The sequence below is a fragment of the Miscanthus floridulus genome, chromosome 7 (assembly GCF_019320115.1).
Source record: "Miscanthus floridulus cultivar M001 chromosome 7, ASM1932011v1, whole genome shotgun sequence".
In the NCBI taxonomy this organism is placed as follows: Eukaryota; Viridiplantae; Streptophyta; class Magnoliopsida; order Poales; family Poaceae; genus Miscanthus; species Miscanthus floridulus.
The window spans coordinates 41,601,048-41,620,264 of NC_089586.1; the positions used below are offsets into that span (position 1 = coordinate 41,601,048).

General features: G+C 41.1%; 2 protein-coding genes across 3 annotated transcripts; both read left to right on the forward strand.

Moving 5' to 3' along the window:
• The first annotated feature begins 308 nt into the window (after positions 1-308).
• On the forward strand, positions 309-6,310 carry LOC136466920 (uncharacterized). The gene is made up of 6 exons (XM_066465441.1): positions 309-747; positions 1,695-1,801; positions 1,914-2,279; positions 2,476-2,547; positions 2,840-2,956; positions 4,798-6,310. Exons 1-6 carry the CDS (start codon positions 405-407, stop codon positions 5,935-5,937), a joined length of 2,145 nt encoding a protein of 714 aa, XP_066321538.1. The 5' UTR covers positions 309-404; the 3' UTR covers positions 5,938-6,310.
• A 2,713-nt stretch (positions 6,311-9,023) lies between these two features.
• LOC136466921 (uncharacterized) lies at positions 9,024-18,490 on the forward strand. Of its 2 annotated transcripts, XM_066465442.1 has the most exons (16): positions 9,064-9,377; positions 9,495-9,544; positions 9,626-9,686; positions 10,008-10,103; positions 10,191-10,340; positions 10,597-10,728; positions 11,855-11,982; positions 12,577-12,619; positions 13,803-13,886; positions 14,706-14,747; positions 14,881-14,951; positions 16,322-16,375; positions 16,463-16,568; positions 16,653-16,721; positions 17,375-17,518; positions 18,204-18,490. In XM_066465442.1, exons 1-16 carry the CDS (start codon positions 9,234-9,236, stop codon positions 18,357-18,359), a joined length of 1,530 nt encoding a protein of 509 aa, XP_066321539.1. In that variant the 5' UTR covers positions 9,064-9,233; the 3' UTR covers positions 18,360-18,490. The 2 variants fall into 2 exon arrangements, with proteins under 2 accessions (XP_066321540.1, XP_066321539.1); XM_066465443.1 differs by lacking the exon at positions 18,204-18,490 and having other exon boundaries at positions 9,024-9,377; positions 17,278-17,394.
• Positions 18,491-19,217: the final 727 nt, after the last annotated feature.

Sequence of the window (19,217 nt, forward strand, 5' to 3'; positions counted from 1 at the left end):
CCAACTAGGGACCTAGACGCTTTCATAGCTAATCGTATCAAATCAATTAGACTCCAAATTGCAAATCGTCCCACATATGTTCTGTTTCATGCGCATGTGTTGGCTGAAAACTTTGGTCCTGTTCGCTTCTTTTATAATCCGTACTTTTCAGCTTATTTTTTTTTAGCTGAAACAATATTTTTCTCTCACACTAAATTAGCCGGAACAGTATTTCGACTTGTTTTTTTAACGAAGTAAACAGGACTTCTGACGTGCACTACTGTGGCAATTCGGAGAAATAAAAATCAAGGGGCGAGCTCTACAAATATCGACACCTTGAACTCTGCTAGGGTTTTCGGCGTCTTATCCCTTCGTCCACGCTCCCCGCAGCCGCCTGCCCAAACCCTAGCAACCCGTCCTCCGCCATGGCCGACGACCACTACTCCTCCAAGCGGAAGTATGACGACCCCTCGCCGCCACCGCGGCGCACGGGGTTCTCTTCTGGCCCGCCGCCTACCTCGCCGCCCGGTGGCGGCGCCCCGTCGTACAACAGCGTGCCGCCGCCCCCCGATGAGATCCAGCTCGCGAAGCAGCGCGCGCAGGAGATCGCGGCGCGGATCTTTAACGCCGCAGAGGCCAAGCGCCCTCGCGTCGACAATGGCGACGATGACGTCGGCGGCTTCGGGGGAGGAGGCTCCCTGGGCGGCAGCGGTGGCGGTGGCCGCATCGGCGGCGGAGGACTCGGCTTCTCGTCTTCTGCCGGTGGTGGTGAGTTACAGGACTTAATTGTCTTTGAGCCCATGCTTGGTCGCGTAGATCTGTTTTTCTGTGCTTGGTGGTGGACTCGGCTTATCGTCCACAGGATTGGGGTGTTTTCTTTGCTCGGTTTACGATTCGATTTGGGGTATGGATGGATAGTTCAATGTGCCTGAGCTGCGGATGCTCAAACCTGGTTCATGTTTAATGAACCTGTACCCTGTGAGCTATTTAGAAGCACGCTCATATTGTTACGCTCGCTAATATTTTTTTTGAGAGCTCACAGGTAGTGATCATCTTATTATAACAACGAGATGCAACTGTGGAGGGTTAGTTTTTTTTTTCTTCTAGGAAGCTGCAATGCAAGTGCATATCAATCAGCATTCTCCACCTTTTTTTTCTAGTTTTACACACTCCACCTTGTGGATAAGTCTAGGAGAAGCCTAAAACAGTTGTCATCTGAAGGGGTTCGGTTTTTTATCATATTCACTGTCATTATTGTGTAGTATTTTTTTTCCACAACATGCTATTTTCTGGTAGACTTGCTAGAAACATCTCAGATATTATTGTGATCTTGCTAAGCCGAAAGGTTCATTCATCTCATACATGGTGTAGATGTAGATGTTTAATACCTTTGTTTGGCTGCCTTGTTTCTTTTTGAAATGTGGTGTCAATGCGAAATCGATCTGGTGTTGCATCCCAGCTCATTTGCCTGTCTTAACTCGAGTCTGATTGTATCTGCTGTCTTAATTAAAGTAGTATGTTCATTCAATCTTGATTTGTGCAGTTAGCATATCGTGAAGCTGTTGCTTTTGTGTTTATTCATGCATCCCTTCCTTTACCATGAATTGTTGCCCACATAAATTTAAACTGTTATTTCTCATAGTTCATAATTCAATAATCGCTATAAATTCCGATAATAGCAAATGGATTCAGAATTCTAGTGGTTTCTGTATCAGGGCACGGGGCTTCTATTCCACCATTATCTTCTCAGAGCAGCGCACCGCAGTACTCATATGGTGGATATCAGGGTACAAGCAAAAAGATCGAAATTCCAAATGGAAGGGTAAGCTTTTTGTTCAGTTCGTTTTCTGTCACTGATAGTCGTATAAGAAAGTGTCTCCAGAAGTGTGATGTTTGTATTCCCTTCAACTGGCACTGTTGTCGACTTGCTGTAGGTTGGTGTTATTATTGGAAAAGCTGGGGAAACTATTAGGTATATCCAACTTCAATCAGGAGCAAAGATTCAAGTAACAAGAGACCATGAAGCTGAACCTGGTGCACCGACAAGGCCAGTTGAGCTTTCTGGCAATCCTGAGCAGATAAGCAAAGCTGAACAGTTGATCAAAGAAGTTCTGGCAGAGGTATTACTCGTTATGCTCACAGCTTTTTGTTTAGATCTGCATTTTTTTTCATACATGTTACAATGTTTGATCTTGCAATCCAGGCCTGACGCTGGGTCATCTGGTGCTGGATCTGGCCGGAAATACAACGCACCACAGCCTGGTGGTGAGACGTTCCAGATGAAGATTGCTAATAACAAGGTATGCACCCTGTTCTATTTGGACAAGGGTTTGCCTTACCAATGAAAAATACATTTTATCATGCTACCACAAGTTTTTGACCTGTGCCCGGGTGTTTGTTTGTCAATTTTATATCAATCAACAGTCAGTATTGTGGTGATTGCATCATCAATATTATTTTTTCCGCTGCTTCTGATTTTTATCTATTTCTTTTTAGGTGGGACTGGTTATTGGGAAGGGTGGTGAGACTATAAAGTCCATGCAGCTCAAATCTGGAGCTCGTATTCAGGTTTGCTATCTTATTATCCACCTTTCTGTTTTACCTTAGCTGCAATCAGAAATAAGGTTACGTTAAGTTTAGTTGTGGCTGTTTGTCTGCTTGTTTTTGCTTTGCCCAGTAAATTTAAATGCTGCTTCCTAATGATTGATATTTTGTCATCCTTGAGTTTGTCATTCATATTTTTCCTTAAACACCCGATTGGGTCTAAGCTGTTCATTTATACTCAAATTGTTTTGTTCTACTTGTTTTGCTGTTGATCTGTGTTCCGATGTTATTCTTGTCTTTGCAAATTCTTGTGCAGGTTATTCCTTTGCATCTGCCTGCTGGTGATACTTCAACTGAAAGAACTGTGCATATTGATGGCACTCCAGAACAAATTGAATCTGCAAAGCAACTGGTGATTGAGGTTACCAGTGAGGTCCGCTTTCTTTCTCTTATTGTGTATATTCATGGTATCTGTAATTGCTTTGCCGTCTTCTTCTTTATCTGCCTTATTTAGGTTGCTTCTGGTTCATTCTGTTGATTATCTTGTTTTATGATTTTCCCCTGGTTCTTTTTGAAAATCTTGTTTCTTTTGCTTCTTTGCTGCCCTACATTGATTACACTGCTGCACTAACCAATGTCTGAAACATATTGTTCGTGGGTACAGCCTCAACATGCAAGGAGATTGTTATATGTCTTCTTCCCTGTTTCTGAACATAACTTATTAATGGTTTTGGGCAAGGTTCATGGACTTAAATATATAATAAGGCGAAGAGACTTATTTGTAAACTAACTTGTTCTTTATCAATTAGCTACTGTGGTAGGCCTGTTAAATGGTTTTCCACAGAAACTGCAGCTAAAGTTTTGACAAGCCTTGATTTGAAATTCATATGGAATATATATGATACTATTTTGGGCAAAAACCAACGAGTCCTTGTTGCCACCTGTTCTACTCAGTGGCTATTGTTTATTTATTTATCCACATAGAGCCAATTAGTGTCATTAGCTCGCCAGGAGGACTGCAAACTATCCTGGAGAGCAGGTTTGTTACTGTTTAATTTCAATGTCCTACTGGATAGAACACTGTGTTTTCACTTATAACATGGTTTATGGATTATGTGAGCTGACATGCTGTATCTGGCATCTGTATCATTTCATAATTTTCATCTGCTTCTCCTGTTCCTCTGGATGCACAATGGATACGTATACATTGCTTTACTCATGGCTTGTTTGTGAGGAAGAAATGCTCTAAACAGCCCCAGGTCCCCAGGTGTTCGGTTGTTTATGGTGGTCATGCACTCCAATTTAGGTCCTTTGTTCTAGTTGCACATATTTAGGTCTGATGTTTATGATCATTACTCAGGCAAGGTTTTCCTTTTCATCCACTATCGCCACCTATACAACTTGGTGGTTGATTTTGAGTTGTATATTCTCATTTATTATTGCCTCTGATTCACAATACTTGTTTTAGAGTTTAGCCCAATAATTAAGGAGTTATATTAACTATGCATAGTCAGAAAAGAAGCCAGTTAATAGTGCAACTAAAAGAAAGGTTTTACTGGAAAAATACGTGAAAGGGGCTAAAATTTGGGATCCAAATACAGTCCATGTGGTGCATAGATTTTATTTGGAATTTGGAATATTCCTGAATATCGTGTTAAACTGTTTTGCAACAGAAGGATTCAGAAAACCCTGCATGAAGCTTTTATGTGTTGTTATCTCTCTCTATTATATGTACCTTGTGGCTCTGCAGGTTGCTGTCCAATCTTGTTTTTGTGCTTAAATAGTATCATTTGAATGCTGCCTTTGATGCTTCATTTTGTTTAATATTTTCAACTTTTTGGAGGATAATATTGAAAGTAAAGTAGCCTATCTGTTTTTTATATATCCTGCCATTTAGCAATGAATTGAATCTTTTAGATGGTAGTGGAAGCACCTTTTCTATTATCATATATATCTTTGGACATGTATTGAAACTCTATTCCATGGTATTGCTATTCAACATATATATATGTATATATTCGTCTAGCTGTCCAATCTTCATTAGCCCCCATAGTTTTGCACATGGGCAACGGTAGATGGGCATCGCTAGCTTGACGATCTTGATCGGTGAGTTGCTCCTTCCATTTTTCTTGGTGGTTATGGAATTTATCTGCAATATGTCCTGTGCTTTTGTATGTCTGCTATTGCACTGCTATTTTTTTTTCTACTCTGCTCTATGCCCTTTTTGTTGTATACATAATTACATATACAGATGTGCAAACTATATTTTTGCAGAATCGTGCCAGGAATCCAATGTCTGGTGGCTATTCTCAGCAGGGCTATCGTCCTCAGTCAAACTGGGGCCCGCCTTCTGTGCCACCCCAGCAGCCTGGCTATGGTTATATGCAGCCTGGGGCTTATCCTGGGGCACCGCCACAGTACGGTGCACCTCAGCAACCTTATGGTAGTTATCCCCCAACATCTGGTGGCTATCAGACTGGGTGGGATCAGTCTCAAAACCAACAATCTCATACAACCCCCCCTGGTACTGGGTATGATTATTACAGCCAGCAGCAGCAACCTCAACAACAACAATCTGCCCCTGGAACTGCTGCTTCTACTGATGCCACTAGCTACAATTATGGCCAGCCTTCGACGTATGCTTCACAAGGATATGATTCTACCTACACTCAGCAGAGTGGTGGGCAGCAAGCATATGGACATGATGGCTACTCTGGTTACCAGACCCAAGGGCAGCAGCAGGGCTACTCTCAGCAGACTGGTTATGACCAGCAGGGCTATGGTGCATCTGCTTATGGATCAGCTGCAAACTCGACCCAGGATGGGTCTGCACCCAGCTATGGGGGTCCTGGTGGGACCAATCAGGCATCTCCAGGGCAGCAAACTTCAACCCCAGCTGCTGGAAGCCACCCTGGCTATGCCAGCCAACCGCCTACTAGTGCTGCAGCAAGCTACCCAGCTCAAGGTTCAGCTCCATCTGGATATGGTGCTCCACCACCCCAGTCTGGCTATGGCGCCCAACCGCCACAGCAAGGTGGATATGGTCAGGGCGCTTATGGGCAGCCTTCTCCACAGGGCCAGAAACCTCTTGCATCTTCACCTTATGGACAGGCTCCACCTCCTGGATCTGCTCAGGGTGGTTACGGGCAGTATGGTTACAGCCAACCTGCTTATGGTGCACCACCAGCTTACCCTGGTGCACCCCCTGCAAGCCACCCGGGCTATGGCCAGCAGCAATCTTATGGTGATGCTTATGGTAGTGGAAGTTATGGGCAGCCTCCAGCCTACTCTACTGAAGCAACAGCTGCTGCTGCATCCCAGGATCACTCTACTGCCCCTGCTGCAGGCCCTGGAACAACAGCTGCGCCAGCTCCTGACAACAGTGGGCGCGCCCAAACATCTGCAGAAACTTAAGGTTCATCAGCTGATTGGGAGCAAACATTTTTCAAGCCTCTGCTATGTGGTTTCCTCTGCACTGTCGCATAATATTATGCGTCTAGTTTAGGGTCCACATCTACAAGTTATATCTTTTTGCCTGTTGTTTTGACTCTTTGAAATTGCTATTTCCTTGCTATTTATTAGTACTTCACTGTTTTTTATTGCTGGCGTATATATTTGGACTGGTGATATATGTGCTTATGTCGTTACTCTTGTTGGACCCTAGTGTCGTTACTCTTGCTGGCCCATCTTGTATTCTGAGCCTCATTTTACCTTAGTTATTATGTGTGCTGTAAACTGTCGGATGTCTATGAGCTGGTGATGGTTATGTATGAAAATTTGGTTTCAATTTTGTCTAAGACTTGAGTATCGGATCATAAAAGGTTTAAGCTGCATGATAGTCTGCTCTTGGTTTTTGCCGGTGATTGTTCTGAATCTCTAAACCTATATTAAAATTCTTTGGGGGGTTATTTTTGGATGGAAAAAGGTGGTTGATGTTTTGCATACTGTGTTTATTAAAGAAGGCGATAGTTGATCGTGAGTTTCCCTTTGTGGAATTAAAATCATTAGCTATAGTATTAGTATGCTATTGTGTGCTGGGTCGCCATCTCATCCATTGTCGCATCCGGTCTGGTCTGCGTGCCGACAGAATTGATCAATGGCTGTACTCGAAATATGAGAATGCATGATTGAATGTTCTCACAGGAGTCTATTAACTGTAGTAGTAGGGATGCAAGATGAGTTGTCCGTGAACCTGCAAATAAGCTAAATTTTTGCGGAACCCGCGAAAGGTTAACATTCTCAGTCTCGTCAGATTGGGCGACGAGGCCAAAGCCTAGCAGCCAAGGTTATGTACCCATGATCCAAAACATGTGGTCCATATTCGCATGATTTCCAAAGGTTGCTTACACGCTGCATGGTGTGAAGTGTGATGAGCAATTTGTTGTCACACAGGATAGTTTGGTAAAGGGATGACGAATGAGTCGTGAGGTCGAGACGGCAAAAGTTGATGTTAAATACCTAATAAGTCGATGAATGCAACAAGGCGGCTCATGTACTAGATTCAGTGTTAATATATGAAGTTCACATAACATAGTGTATATCTAAAATATCTTATAATTATGGAGGAGGTAGCTACCGACTAAAATCAAGAGCAACGATTGATTATTCAACTTCAACTACCTGCTGATCTTTCTACACTGCTCCATCCGTCCCATAACAATTAGATAGACCATTAAATATATTTTTATAATAAACTTATCTGAAAAATATAAATATCATTAATATTTTTAAATTTAAGAAAGTTTGGCCAGCACGAGTCTAACTCCTCTTATGGAACGCAGTACTATAGTTAGCTTGCGCACGCCTAACACGAGCCACACCGGCCATTCGCAGCACGCCCTGTGCCCCGCCTCCATCCAGGACGCAAGGGTTTGGGAACATAATTGTGTGTTGTGTTGTACTGCATGTGGCTGAAGCCTAAAGGCTCATCGATACCTCTCTTTCTACGTGTTTATTTCACCAGCTCATCTATACTGCTCCACTGCCGTTCACAAAGGAGCCCAGGCAAACGCCCAAGATCGCCAGGTCCTGTGTACTCTTATCTGGCTAGATTGGGTGCTACAACGTGCGTTGATGTCATTGGAAGGGAGTTACCTAAATGGCCAAGTTAAAATAAGTATCATTGGAAGGGAAAATTTATGGGATATATCATTGGGTGCCTAAATGGCCAAGTTAAAATTTGGTACGCCTTGGAAAAATAGTTAGCATTTGCCTTAAAACGAAGTGGTGGCCAGCCCAGTTACATGCATTGTACTACTCCGTCTCATAACGAGTGCTCACTTCTCGAGAAGTCAAATATTTTTAATTTTAGTCAAATATATATAAGAAAATATTAATAGTTTGCTGCATAATTAGTATCATTAGATGAATCCTAAATATATTTTATTAATAAACTTATCGAGAGATATAAATGTCACTAATATTTTCTACAAACCTAGTTAAACTTGAGAAAGTTTGAATAGCATGAAGCCTATAGCGATATTCTTCTTGGGACGGAGCAAAAGAAAATTCATGTTGTCAAATTAATATAACTGAACAAGGTCATATTGCAAGAGACATCTACTCTAGGGTTTAATTTGATATTTATACTAAGCTATTCCCCATCCCCACGAACCCAATGGGGACTAAATTTTCCCCATTTGAATCCCCATGGGGATTAAATCGCCCACATCCCCGTCACTTAATAGAGGAATTCTCCGCAGGGAATCGGGGATTGGGTCTCCATTGCCATCTCTATTGGACATGCACGCAAATTATCTCCCAATCACCGCTACCGCCTCTGCCTTCCCACGTTACACCACGTCGGTCCCCCTCCTCTCTCCTAACCGGGGACCTCGGTGGTGGTCAGAGGAACGGGGACCCGACCCCTTCCCCTTTGTAGTTTTAGGTTAGGTTTGCTGATCCTTGTTCATCTAGGGTTCAGTTTGTAGTTTCATCGACGAGGTGGATGCGACGATGGTGCTTTCGAATAAAGCCTACCTCGACGACGTTTGATCTGGCGTTGGCGAAGGCCTCGTGAGAGTTTGGTCCATCAGATCTATTGATTCTCTTTAGATTTTGGTATTTGGTCAGAAGAAACAATTGGTTGGCTTTCGATGCTTCAATATCAGGATCTTCTTTTGGTATGTTCAACAACAAGGCACGACATCTCGAACACTCTGTTCTGGTGGTGAAGGATTGTAAACCTTCGTTCTTTGGAGGGTTTTTCCAACCGATGTTCTTTTAGTGGGTACTAATCTTGTTACCAATGGTGATTGACTTTGCAGTCTTGAGCCTTATTTGACTAGGGTGTTTGAAGGTGTCCCTTTTCTTTGTTGTTCTTTTAGTGCTATCTTCAAGTTCTGGCAAGTAGTGGACGATCAAAGGAAGAAGGCCGACTGATCTGACCTTTGATGTACTCTTGTTTTTCATAGATTGTTTTGTATCTTGTTGTTTCTCTTTTGTACTAGTTTTTATTTTCTTTTAGATATATCAGACGCGAGGAAGTTTTTTTTAGTGCCTATCAAAAGAAAAAAACAGACCCTATTCATTCGCGGGTATTGGGCCGAACAGAGCTACTCGAACAAAAAGGCAAGCCTACAATGGTTTAGCTCAATCAATTCGAATTCCATTTATTGGGCTTGCTTTCTTGAGTTGCGTTACTTGGCCCACACAACCTCTTCTCCAATAAATTACAACCCCAGCCAAGCTTTGGAGTGCGGTTCCCAACCATGGCGGCCTCCCCCACTTCCTCCCTCGCCCCGCCGGTGGTGCCTATGGAGCTCCACGCCGGCAACCGCGACCGCCTCGTCGCCGCGCTCCGCGGCCACCTCTCCGCCTCCGCCCGCCCGCTCCACGGCCTCGTCCTCCTCCAGGTCTGTTCCACTCCCACTCGGCACTCCCCTTTTTATCTCTCTCCTCGGATTTACTGATCTGATTGATCGTCGCGCCTACTTACTTTTGGAGTGTTTTCGGTTATTCGTTATGTGAAGGGCGGGGAGGAGAAGACGCGGTACTGCACCGATCACCTCGAGCTCTTCAGGTACTCGTGCTGAACCCCAAGTGTTGTTTTGCCGGTATTTTTGTATGTTCATGTTGAGACATAAATCGGCCAATGTTGCAGGCAGGAGAGCTACTTCGCCTATCTCTTTGGAGTGCGGGAACCAGGGTTCTACAGCGCAATTGTGAGCTCTCTTCCTTTTGTTTCACCCCATTTTCCTAAATATAAGTGGATCCGGTTTCAGTCAATACAGCACCAAACCAGGCTTTCAGCATTCAGAGCCTGTTTAACTATAGGGCTGATAATATATGAAAGTCATAGAATCACTTAACATCTTGGCATATATCTTAAGTCTGGTGATATTATTACTGCTTATATTTGTTGATGGCTTAGTCACTACATGACAACTGTTCCTATTAACAATACTCATCGCAGGGTCATGTCATGTTGATGACTCCTCTTTCTGCTTGTCATGTACTGATTTTTCTTTTGATTGTTGTCAAAGGACATCGCCTCTGGACAGTCAATTTTGTTCGCTCCAAGATTGCCAGCTGACTATGCTGTTTGGATGGGTGAAATAAAACCTTTGTCGTACTTCAGGGTATTTTCCTCTTCTGAGTATTTGATTCTTTATTAGTTATGCTACATTCTGAATTAGTGTAATATATTCTTTCATGAATATGTGCAGGATACATACAAGGTCGATATGGTCTTCTATGTTGATGAGATTGCACAGGTTGTGCAAGATCGTTTCGGGGACCATGGAAAGCCTCTTCTGTTTCTGCTACATGGAATGAATACTGACTCTGGAAATTTCTCAAAGCCTGCTAGTTTTGAGGTGCATGATGTGTGATTATCTGCACTGCCAAACAAGTTATGCTTGTTAATTATGTAACTTTTAAGTGTTAGGCAACATACATTCCATTTTTTCATGCATTACTAATTTTATCAGATTTATCAAAAACTATTTCTTAAAATGAGGTACATACTGTGTTATCTGATAGATGTCTTTAATTATCAAAATAATTCATCTATCTTACACTTTATCTTATGATTTTGTGCATTTGATTTACAATGTTTTTATTCCATGCTAGGGGATGGAGAAGTTTGATACTGATTTAATTACACTTCATCCAATTTTAACCGAATGCCGTGTGATTAAATCTGATCTGGAGCTTGCTCTCATCCAGTATGCTAATGATGCCAGTTCTGAAGCTCACATTGAGGTATACAAATTCCTATCTACTCTTTTATTTCATCATCATCGGTGTTTAGATTACATCTAGGCAATGTTTCTAGGCTGTAACACCTTTGGAATGTTTACATTGAAAAGTGGAGAATATAGGAAAAACACCTAGAATAAATGTGTAGGTGCTAGGTGAATCAATCTTGCTCCAGCTAGAGCCTAGGTGCTGCCTAGCTCCACTTTTTCCCAATGGAGCACTTTTTCCTTTTTAGAGAACGTGCTATGCACGTGTTTCATTAAGAGGAGGGGAAACGACCCACAAAAGTATAGTAGTACAAAGAAACAGGAAACCAACCAGCATGCGAAGTGCCTAGAAGACAGAAAACATGGAGAGAGGAGACAAGAAAGAAAGAAAAAGAGAGAGAGATCCGAACCGCCACACCACACAGCTCAAACCACATTCGAAGTTTCGAACTATCGCTCCTAAAGTCGCAATATATCAGGCAAATAGTTGGAATTTGGAGGGGAAACAGAGCACTTTTTCTAGCTTGCTATTGTATCCCCAACTTCCCAGATGTCATTAGTTGGAATTCAATTTGTGTTAAAAAAAAATAGTTGGAATTCGATGGTGTTTGTTTAATTTTGCTAGGGCTAGTCTTGGTCCAAGAGTTGCTATTCCTTTTCCTATCTCCTTGAGTTGTGGAAGTACAATAAGGGCTCTTTTGGATATATCATTCCCCATGGGGATTGGAGGGGATCTATGGGAAATTAGAGCATTTCCCCCTCAATCCCCTACAATCCTGGGAATGGGTGTATCCAAAGGAGCCCTAAAGGTATTAATTAGGTTACTGAATAAGTAGAACAACTATTTGTAATGTTCTGTTACAAGGTCTAAAATAAAGTAAAACATCTGGCCACCTTATGGCACCAGGTTTTAACTTCCCTCTGCACAGAAATTTTCAGCAGTACGACCACTCACGCTCGCAAGGGAAGCACTATCTCAGCCAGTCATCAGTTCATAGAATCCCCCCAAAAGAGAGAGCCCATACAGTATTATGATTACCAAACACGTTATAAAGTTACTGTTTTCTAGAGATACACTAAAACCCGTTCAAAAATAAAAAGAGATACACTAAAATGATCTGATTTCCCTTTCACTTTACCAGGTTATGAGACGAGCAAGGCCAGGCATGAAGGAATATCAGTTAGAAAGTATCTTCCTTCACCATGTTTATATGTATGGAGGTTGCCGACATTGCTCTTATACATGTATATGTGCTACTGGAGATAATAGGTGAGAATGCATGACATTGTCTGTAAAATGTGGCTTTACTTATGCCTAACTACTATGGAAATTGGGGGTGTGCATGGACCATCAAATCTTATATCACTTTCTGTTATTGTTTCACTTGCTATTTCTGTTTATAGTTCAGATAACAATTTCTTCATCCTGTTCAAGAGCACAGATTTCTACTGATAGCATATAGCCTTTTTTTTTTCGTATAAAGCCATTTTAACATCAGAAATCAACTACTAAAATTTCAGTAAGTTTTCCTTTCTTTTTCTTTGGAGAATGTGAGGTCTCTTTTTAGCGGTCACTTATTTTAAGTGGGGTATCTGTCATAATTTGCTGAATTATTCGAGGAAACATATAAAGTTCCGTATGATTACTTTCTGTAAGAAATAAACCATGTGACATTCATCAGGATCTGCCGCGAATCTGTTATCTTGGAAACTGGAACTTTGGCTTTCAGGATTAGAAGACTAATCTTTACACATGGAATTTTGTTACATTTGTTGGACTATCTGGTACATATAAAGGCTTTGTTGTTGTTGTTGTTGTTGTTGTTGGACTATCTGGTACATATAATTGTTCTGCCCTTTGCAGTGCTGTTCTACATTATGGACATGCGGCAGCTCCAAATGACCGGGTAGGAGGGTACTTGATCTTTTATGGCTTTTTCTTTACCTGGAGTTGAGTTGCATTTCTTTTCATACTCAGAAAATGAAACTTGATCCTTCAAACACTCAAATACCATGGATTTTGGAATTCTTATAATCCCATCTACTTGAGCCGGTGTTTGTTTGAATCGAAGCAATATAGTTTACTTGCTCTTTGTTAGCTGTAATTTGCTAAGTACTATGGAGCAATTTTCTCTTCCCTATCTGATATCTGTGCTCATAGCACTCATTGGAGTAGTTGAGTACTTGAAGCAATGATACGAGGAAAGTAACTTGGTTGGCATTTAGCTTAATTGATACCCTATTGTTAGACAACTGCATATAGACGCATGGGCCATTGGCCCATTATGGTTAATTATAGGTTGATTGATATTGTATTAGGCAAGGAGATCCTACGGTGGTCATGATTCTATAAACCAGCCCAGGGTCCTCCTTGCCTATATATGTACACTGCCTATTGCAACCTAATCAACCTATTGATTTCCATTGCCTTCACCTATGTTTTTAATATACCAAGTGGTGTCTGATATGTTCTCACTAGTTAGTTTGTAGAAAATATATGTTCATTTTCAGTATTGAAGCGCTTGACATGAACATATGCACGATAATGGAAAGGTTAGGAAACCTTTGAATGTAGAATTTGCAACTGGGGAGGCATCAAGATCAAATGTATTAATGACACCATAATATTGGTTAGTAACGTGGTCCAATTTACATGTACTGGTGTCCCAAAAGAGCATGAGAAAGCCACTGCAATGTCAGATCCTGAATTTACAACAAATTATTTTTAGGGAAATACAGTTTCCCCTACTGCGGTATTAAGACATACATATAAATAAAAATAAAGAAAAAGCATCTAGAAGCGCAACAGAACTTCCCAACAGGCTATTCAGTCAAACAGAAAATTTATGGCTAAGTGGCAACTTAATTCTGTGTAGTTAAGTGGGGTTACAAGATAAAATCCAATAAAAGACATCTAAACAATTGAGTCTGTTTGTGTGGATGATATGCTGTTCACCGCTCCTTTTATTTGTGTGACCGTGCATGTGCTTTTCTTTTTTGATGGAGCTTTAACTTGTGTTCCCTCTTGGAGCTTACATTTCCAAGTTTGCTCTTTAGTACATGCTGTCTGATTGTCTCAAATGTTTTCAGATTTTGAATGATGGGGACATGGCATTAATGGATATGGGAGCTGAATACCATTTCTATGGATCTGATATCACATGCTCATACCCTGTAAGTACTTCAAAGATCGGACATCTAAGTGTCCCAAATTTCAGTGTCTACTATTTCGACTTATTTGTTCCTTTTTCCCTGTTAAAAGAATCGACACCACTGCATTGTGTATTGTGCTATAAACTGTTTTTTATGTGTCATCAGCTTCAGGATGTAGTTTTTATTATAAGATCAATGGTAGGGCATAGGGGGCACCTACCATGTTTTTTTACATGGTCTTAGATCTTGAATTAAATGCACAGAGGAGAGATCCTTTCAGTGCTACAATGCCTGGAATGGCTTCTATTATACGTTTATCTTAGCCTTTCATGTTAGACCATTGTTTATAGTGTAGCTTCTTGAGACTACAGGACAGGTGTTTCTGTTTCCCCTTCTGTACGAGTCTTACTAGTCTTTTGTTATCACATCACATAGAGCACTTTTTTCCCTACTGTTGTCACATGGAGTATGGTTGCTCAATAACAGTATCACTAGCACTCCTTTTCTCTACCTTTATTTGTTTGTTTTTCTGTTCTTTGTCATCAGATTATTGGTACTGAGCAAAATCAAGCTTATGATGTAATATATACATTGTATAGGTTCAACTGGGTTCTACCAGTTTTTTTTACTTCAATCATTTGTTTGAGGGTTATAATCCTGCTGGCATCTGTCAGAGGCACAGATCTTTAGCTTTAATCCTTTGTTTGTGACATATTTTTGGAATCTGATTATACCTTTCATTTACACAGCCCTTGATTTAAACCAACATGGTTTTGTTTATCACGTCTTACTACAACATTTGTTTAGTATTTCCAATCTAATGAATTTACATGCTTTCAGATAAATGGGAAATTCAACAGCAGTCAGATAATAATATACAATGTAAGTACCTATTGTAAAAATCCATTTAATACTGTTTATTGTATGGTACTTAGAAACACATGTTCCCAGCTTTGTTCTTTTTGAGCTTGATCCACACCTTTCTGATTACTAAAGCAATTTACATTTTTTACAGGCTGTGCTTAAGGCTCATAATGCTGTTATATCACACATGCATCCTGGAGTTAATTGGATGGATATGCACAAGTAAGAAATTATTGAAACATAACGGATATGCAATTTAAAACAAACACCACATTATTCCTGGAGAGTCATTTAATTTGCAAGATGCATCTATTTAATGCATAGACTATTTACTTGTCATAGGCATACTTTAGATGCCCCTGAATCCAAGCAGCCTGACCTCACCAAGTGGGGGCAACAGCACCACCGTCTGCTGCTCCTTGCTGCACACATTCCTGGGTCATGGCATTAGTATTCGTAATTGGCCTGACTTTTTGGATGCTTAATGTGACTGTTATCAGCTTAGATCTATTTTAAAGCGTTTTCAGGACCTTGGCTTAATGTTTTTTTTTCCACAATGGGAAACCCTAATTTCATTACCCATCAGCAACGCAATGATGTTTAAGATACGACACCGTAGAAACCGCATATGACACCTGGACAACTAAGCACCCAGGGCTTAGAATGTGTGCCCAGCAAAAAAGTCTAACAATATCGCAGACAAGTTAGACATCACGGGCAGGCGCACGCATCCATGAAAAGCAAATGGAATCTAGAAACTACTCTACACTAGAGTGACTTAAGAGAGGTTATAGGTCCATCAGCCAATGCTCACAGCACACACAGGCTGTAATGACTAATGATATTAACAGCATCACCAACCGCAGAAGCTACTTAGTTGACAATGTTCTCCTGCTCATCCAGCCTCCCATCCACACGGATCTGCTGGTGAAAGTTCAGTGCCACCACCTTGAGCACCTCCAGGTCTTGTTCCATTGTTGAGCATGCTCCAGCTTCTGAAGTTGCTTATTCACTCAGATCACATTGCTTAGTGGTTGTTTGGATCTCAAAAATAAAGGCCAGTTTTTGCAAAACATGTTTTAGGAGAGTTTTTAGGAAAAATGAATTTAAGGTTGTTACTCGGTTAACCACATGTTTATATAATTCTCTGTTTGGATATAATAAACCCAATGCCTTGAACTTATGTCTGTGTCTCGTCTTTTCACAAATTTCCAATGATGAGCAATGGCAACACGACACTCGACTGAAAGAAGGCAGCACATGACCTTCTGTCATATGATCTTGATTCTACAGCCAGCGGCATGTGCGTGAGCACGATGTTTTGACACCGGTTTTGTTAAAAACGAGTTGCAATCAATTTTGATAAAACACAGTTTTCTACTTTTACGGAGAATCAGATTTATGTGTACCTGACTTTGCTGTGCTATCCAAACGGAGATCTAGTGGTTGTTAGGCCGAAACAAGTTTTAAGGATGATGGTTTTTGCAAAACAGACTATATCCAAACAACCCCTGTATTAGCTTATTTACCCAGATCACATTGTTTTCTTCTATATGGTTCAAGCATAGATCATCTCTTTTTCTCTCTTGCAGATTAGCAGAACGGGCAATACTTGAATCTCTCAGGAAGGAACAAATTGTCCAAGGGTGCATAACTTTTCACTGTGACTACCAAACTTCAACCCACGAAGCTATTTTTCTGATTAGTGTTCCTTGACAACCATTTTTCTACAGGGATGTTGATGATATGATGGCACAAAGGTTAGGGGCTGTTTTCATGCCTCATGGTCTTGGCCACTTACTTGGGATCGATACCCATGATCCAGGAGGCTACCCTGAGGTCTGTCCACTCTTCATTAGACTATTACACTGTTTCCATTTGTTTTCTGCTTTCAATTGAGAGTAACGCTTGTTCCTAATTTAGGGATTGGAGAGGCCCAAGGATCCAGGACTGAGCTCCTTGCGGACCACACGAGAACTGAAAGAAGGAATGGTTAGTTTACTTGTGCCACAAATTTAACATCTAGCAGTAAAGAGGAATAGCAGAATGCTGCTACATTATATGCTTCGTCATGAATTCATGATTGGGAATGAGATGTGGTGCCGCCGTCTGATTGCTTCCCAGACAACCCCCTTGCCAATTTTTTCTGTATTCTGCTCTGCTCTTTGTACACTTATCTTGGGTAGCCTCGTGTTGATTGTGCAACATCATGCACATTTGACATATCATCACCTGGCTACATGATTCATTAATTTCTCATGTTCAATTCTTCATAAACAATCATGAGGTCTCAGTTATCCATTGTGCTTGCGCTATCTGGTGTTCATGAAATAGCTGCTCAGTAGAAAGTTTGGAATGATAATATTGAAATGTAACTAGGTAAAAGCGCTTCCCAATATGCGTGCAAATATTTGACAAGTGGCATTATTTGGTATACTTACCTTCATTGAAGGAAAAAAAGTTGTACCGTTGGAACAAGAAAATAGTTACTGTCTTTCTGCTGCTGCTGCTACTGCTGATACAGTACTTTTGTGAGGGAGAATTGCAGGACAGCTGCAGCACACAGCAACCAGTGCCGAACATGCTCAGTATCTTCTTCTTAATACAGTAATATGAAATCTTTGAGCTTCTGTGATCTGGATCAGGTTATCACAGTGGAGCCAGGCTGCTATTTCATTGATGTTTTGCTGACTAAAACAAGGGATGATCCAATTTCCTCAAAGTTCTTAAACTGGCAGGAGGTTGAAAAGTATAAAAGCTTTGGTGGCGTTCGCATTGAAAGCGATGTGGTATGTCCTGGTTACCCCTTTTTATAATTACGTGGTTATTCCACAATATGTCTTTTTGCAGTAGCTAAGCAATAAATCAAATATTTTTTACTGGAACACCTTGAATATAAGAAACACAAAACTGATATAATGTGTGTTCGCAATTTGGTAAGCCTTTTCTTGCAAGCAACCTTGCATTGTTTTTGTGCTATGGCATGGATTACAGTAAAATCAAAAGGTACTTCTATTAGCTGAACAGTAAAAAGATACATTTGGCTATTACCACCAGTTCCATTTAGTTCTCTTATAGTTACTCCAAGTAGTTGGCATCAGGGTTATGGATCTGACCAATGATCATACTTAGACAATTGTTTCCAGGGATCTTGTATCTCACATTATGGTAATAGGTTGAAGAGCAGCATGATATTCTATTGCAAAAAGGGCAAACCCAGTGCCAGAGGCTCCCGCATGAGTGGGGTCTGGGGAAGGGATAAACCGAGACAAGCCTTTCCCCCGCAAAATCTGCGGAGAGGCTGACCTGGTGACTCAGTGAGACAGCTCTCACCACTGCACCAGGCCTGCCCTTCCATGATATTCTATTGCAAATTTCATTTTTGTTTACTTAGTTTCTGCTCACTTCAATTCCCCATTATATAAAGTGTTCATCCTCTTCCTTTTGCACACTAACAAATTTTTTTTTTGGTAGTATGTGACGGCTCAAGGTTGCCGGAACCTCACAAACTGCCCTCGAGAGACCTGGGAGATCGAGGCTGTAATGGCTGGCGCACCATGGCCTCTGCCAGCTTCAAGTTCCATGGCGGCAGCAGCAGAGAGTAGAAATGGCATATCCAAAGCATTGTAACTTTCTCCATGCTCAATCCATATCCCAAGTTGAACCAAATTCGATCTAGATTCTTATATTCAATAAATAGTGAGGCTGAGGCTCAAAATATTGTTGGATTGATGATCAATAACCATTAAGGCTGGAAAACATTTCATGCGCTCAGTTAATTTGTAAGCTTTCTGTTATGTGGTTGAGATAGATGAGAAAACGTTTAGCTATTCAAATGCCGTTTTTTTTTTAGTTTCAAATGCATGGAATTAGTTCATCCAGGAACTGAAGAAGATTGGACAAAAAATGTTTCTGTTTCACTAAGAAACCTAATAGCAACCCAACTGACAGAGAGCTCAGCTGGGTGCATGGGCCGATAGACAAGATGAAAAATCAGAGTAAAAATCTTAGTAAGAAAAGTTCAACGACGAAGAAAATCGTAAGACTTTACTTAAAAAGCATCTAGGCTCCCGATTTAGTTAGATGACTAAAGGCAATATGATTACTGTGTCGGTGTTTCGTACACGAGTGTCACGCATATATGACGAATACCATAATAAGTAAATTGTGGTAGTCTCAGCCAACATTATGCGATCACTTGCTTCTCCAGATGGTGCCGAAGTTATACAACATGAATACCATAACATGGTTTTCCCTAGTTACACATGTTCTATATGAGTAGAATCACACAAAAACAGCAAAAGATTGAAGCGTAGAGAAGCGGCGGCGGACATCATCATCCCTAGGCTTCTTGAGCATATATGACGTAACCCGTCACTCGTCCCAACTCCCAACCATCATTCTCGAAGCCATATTCGGGCTCATCTCCTAAGTTATTTTAGTAACATTCTACCCTCCATATTAAGATAACTACACATCTAGCTTTTT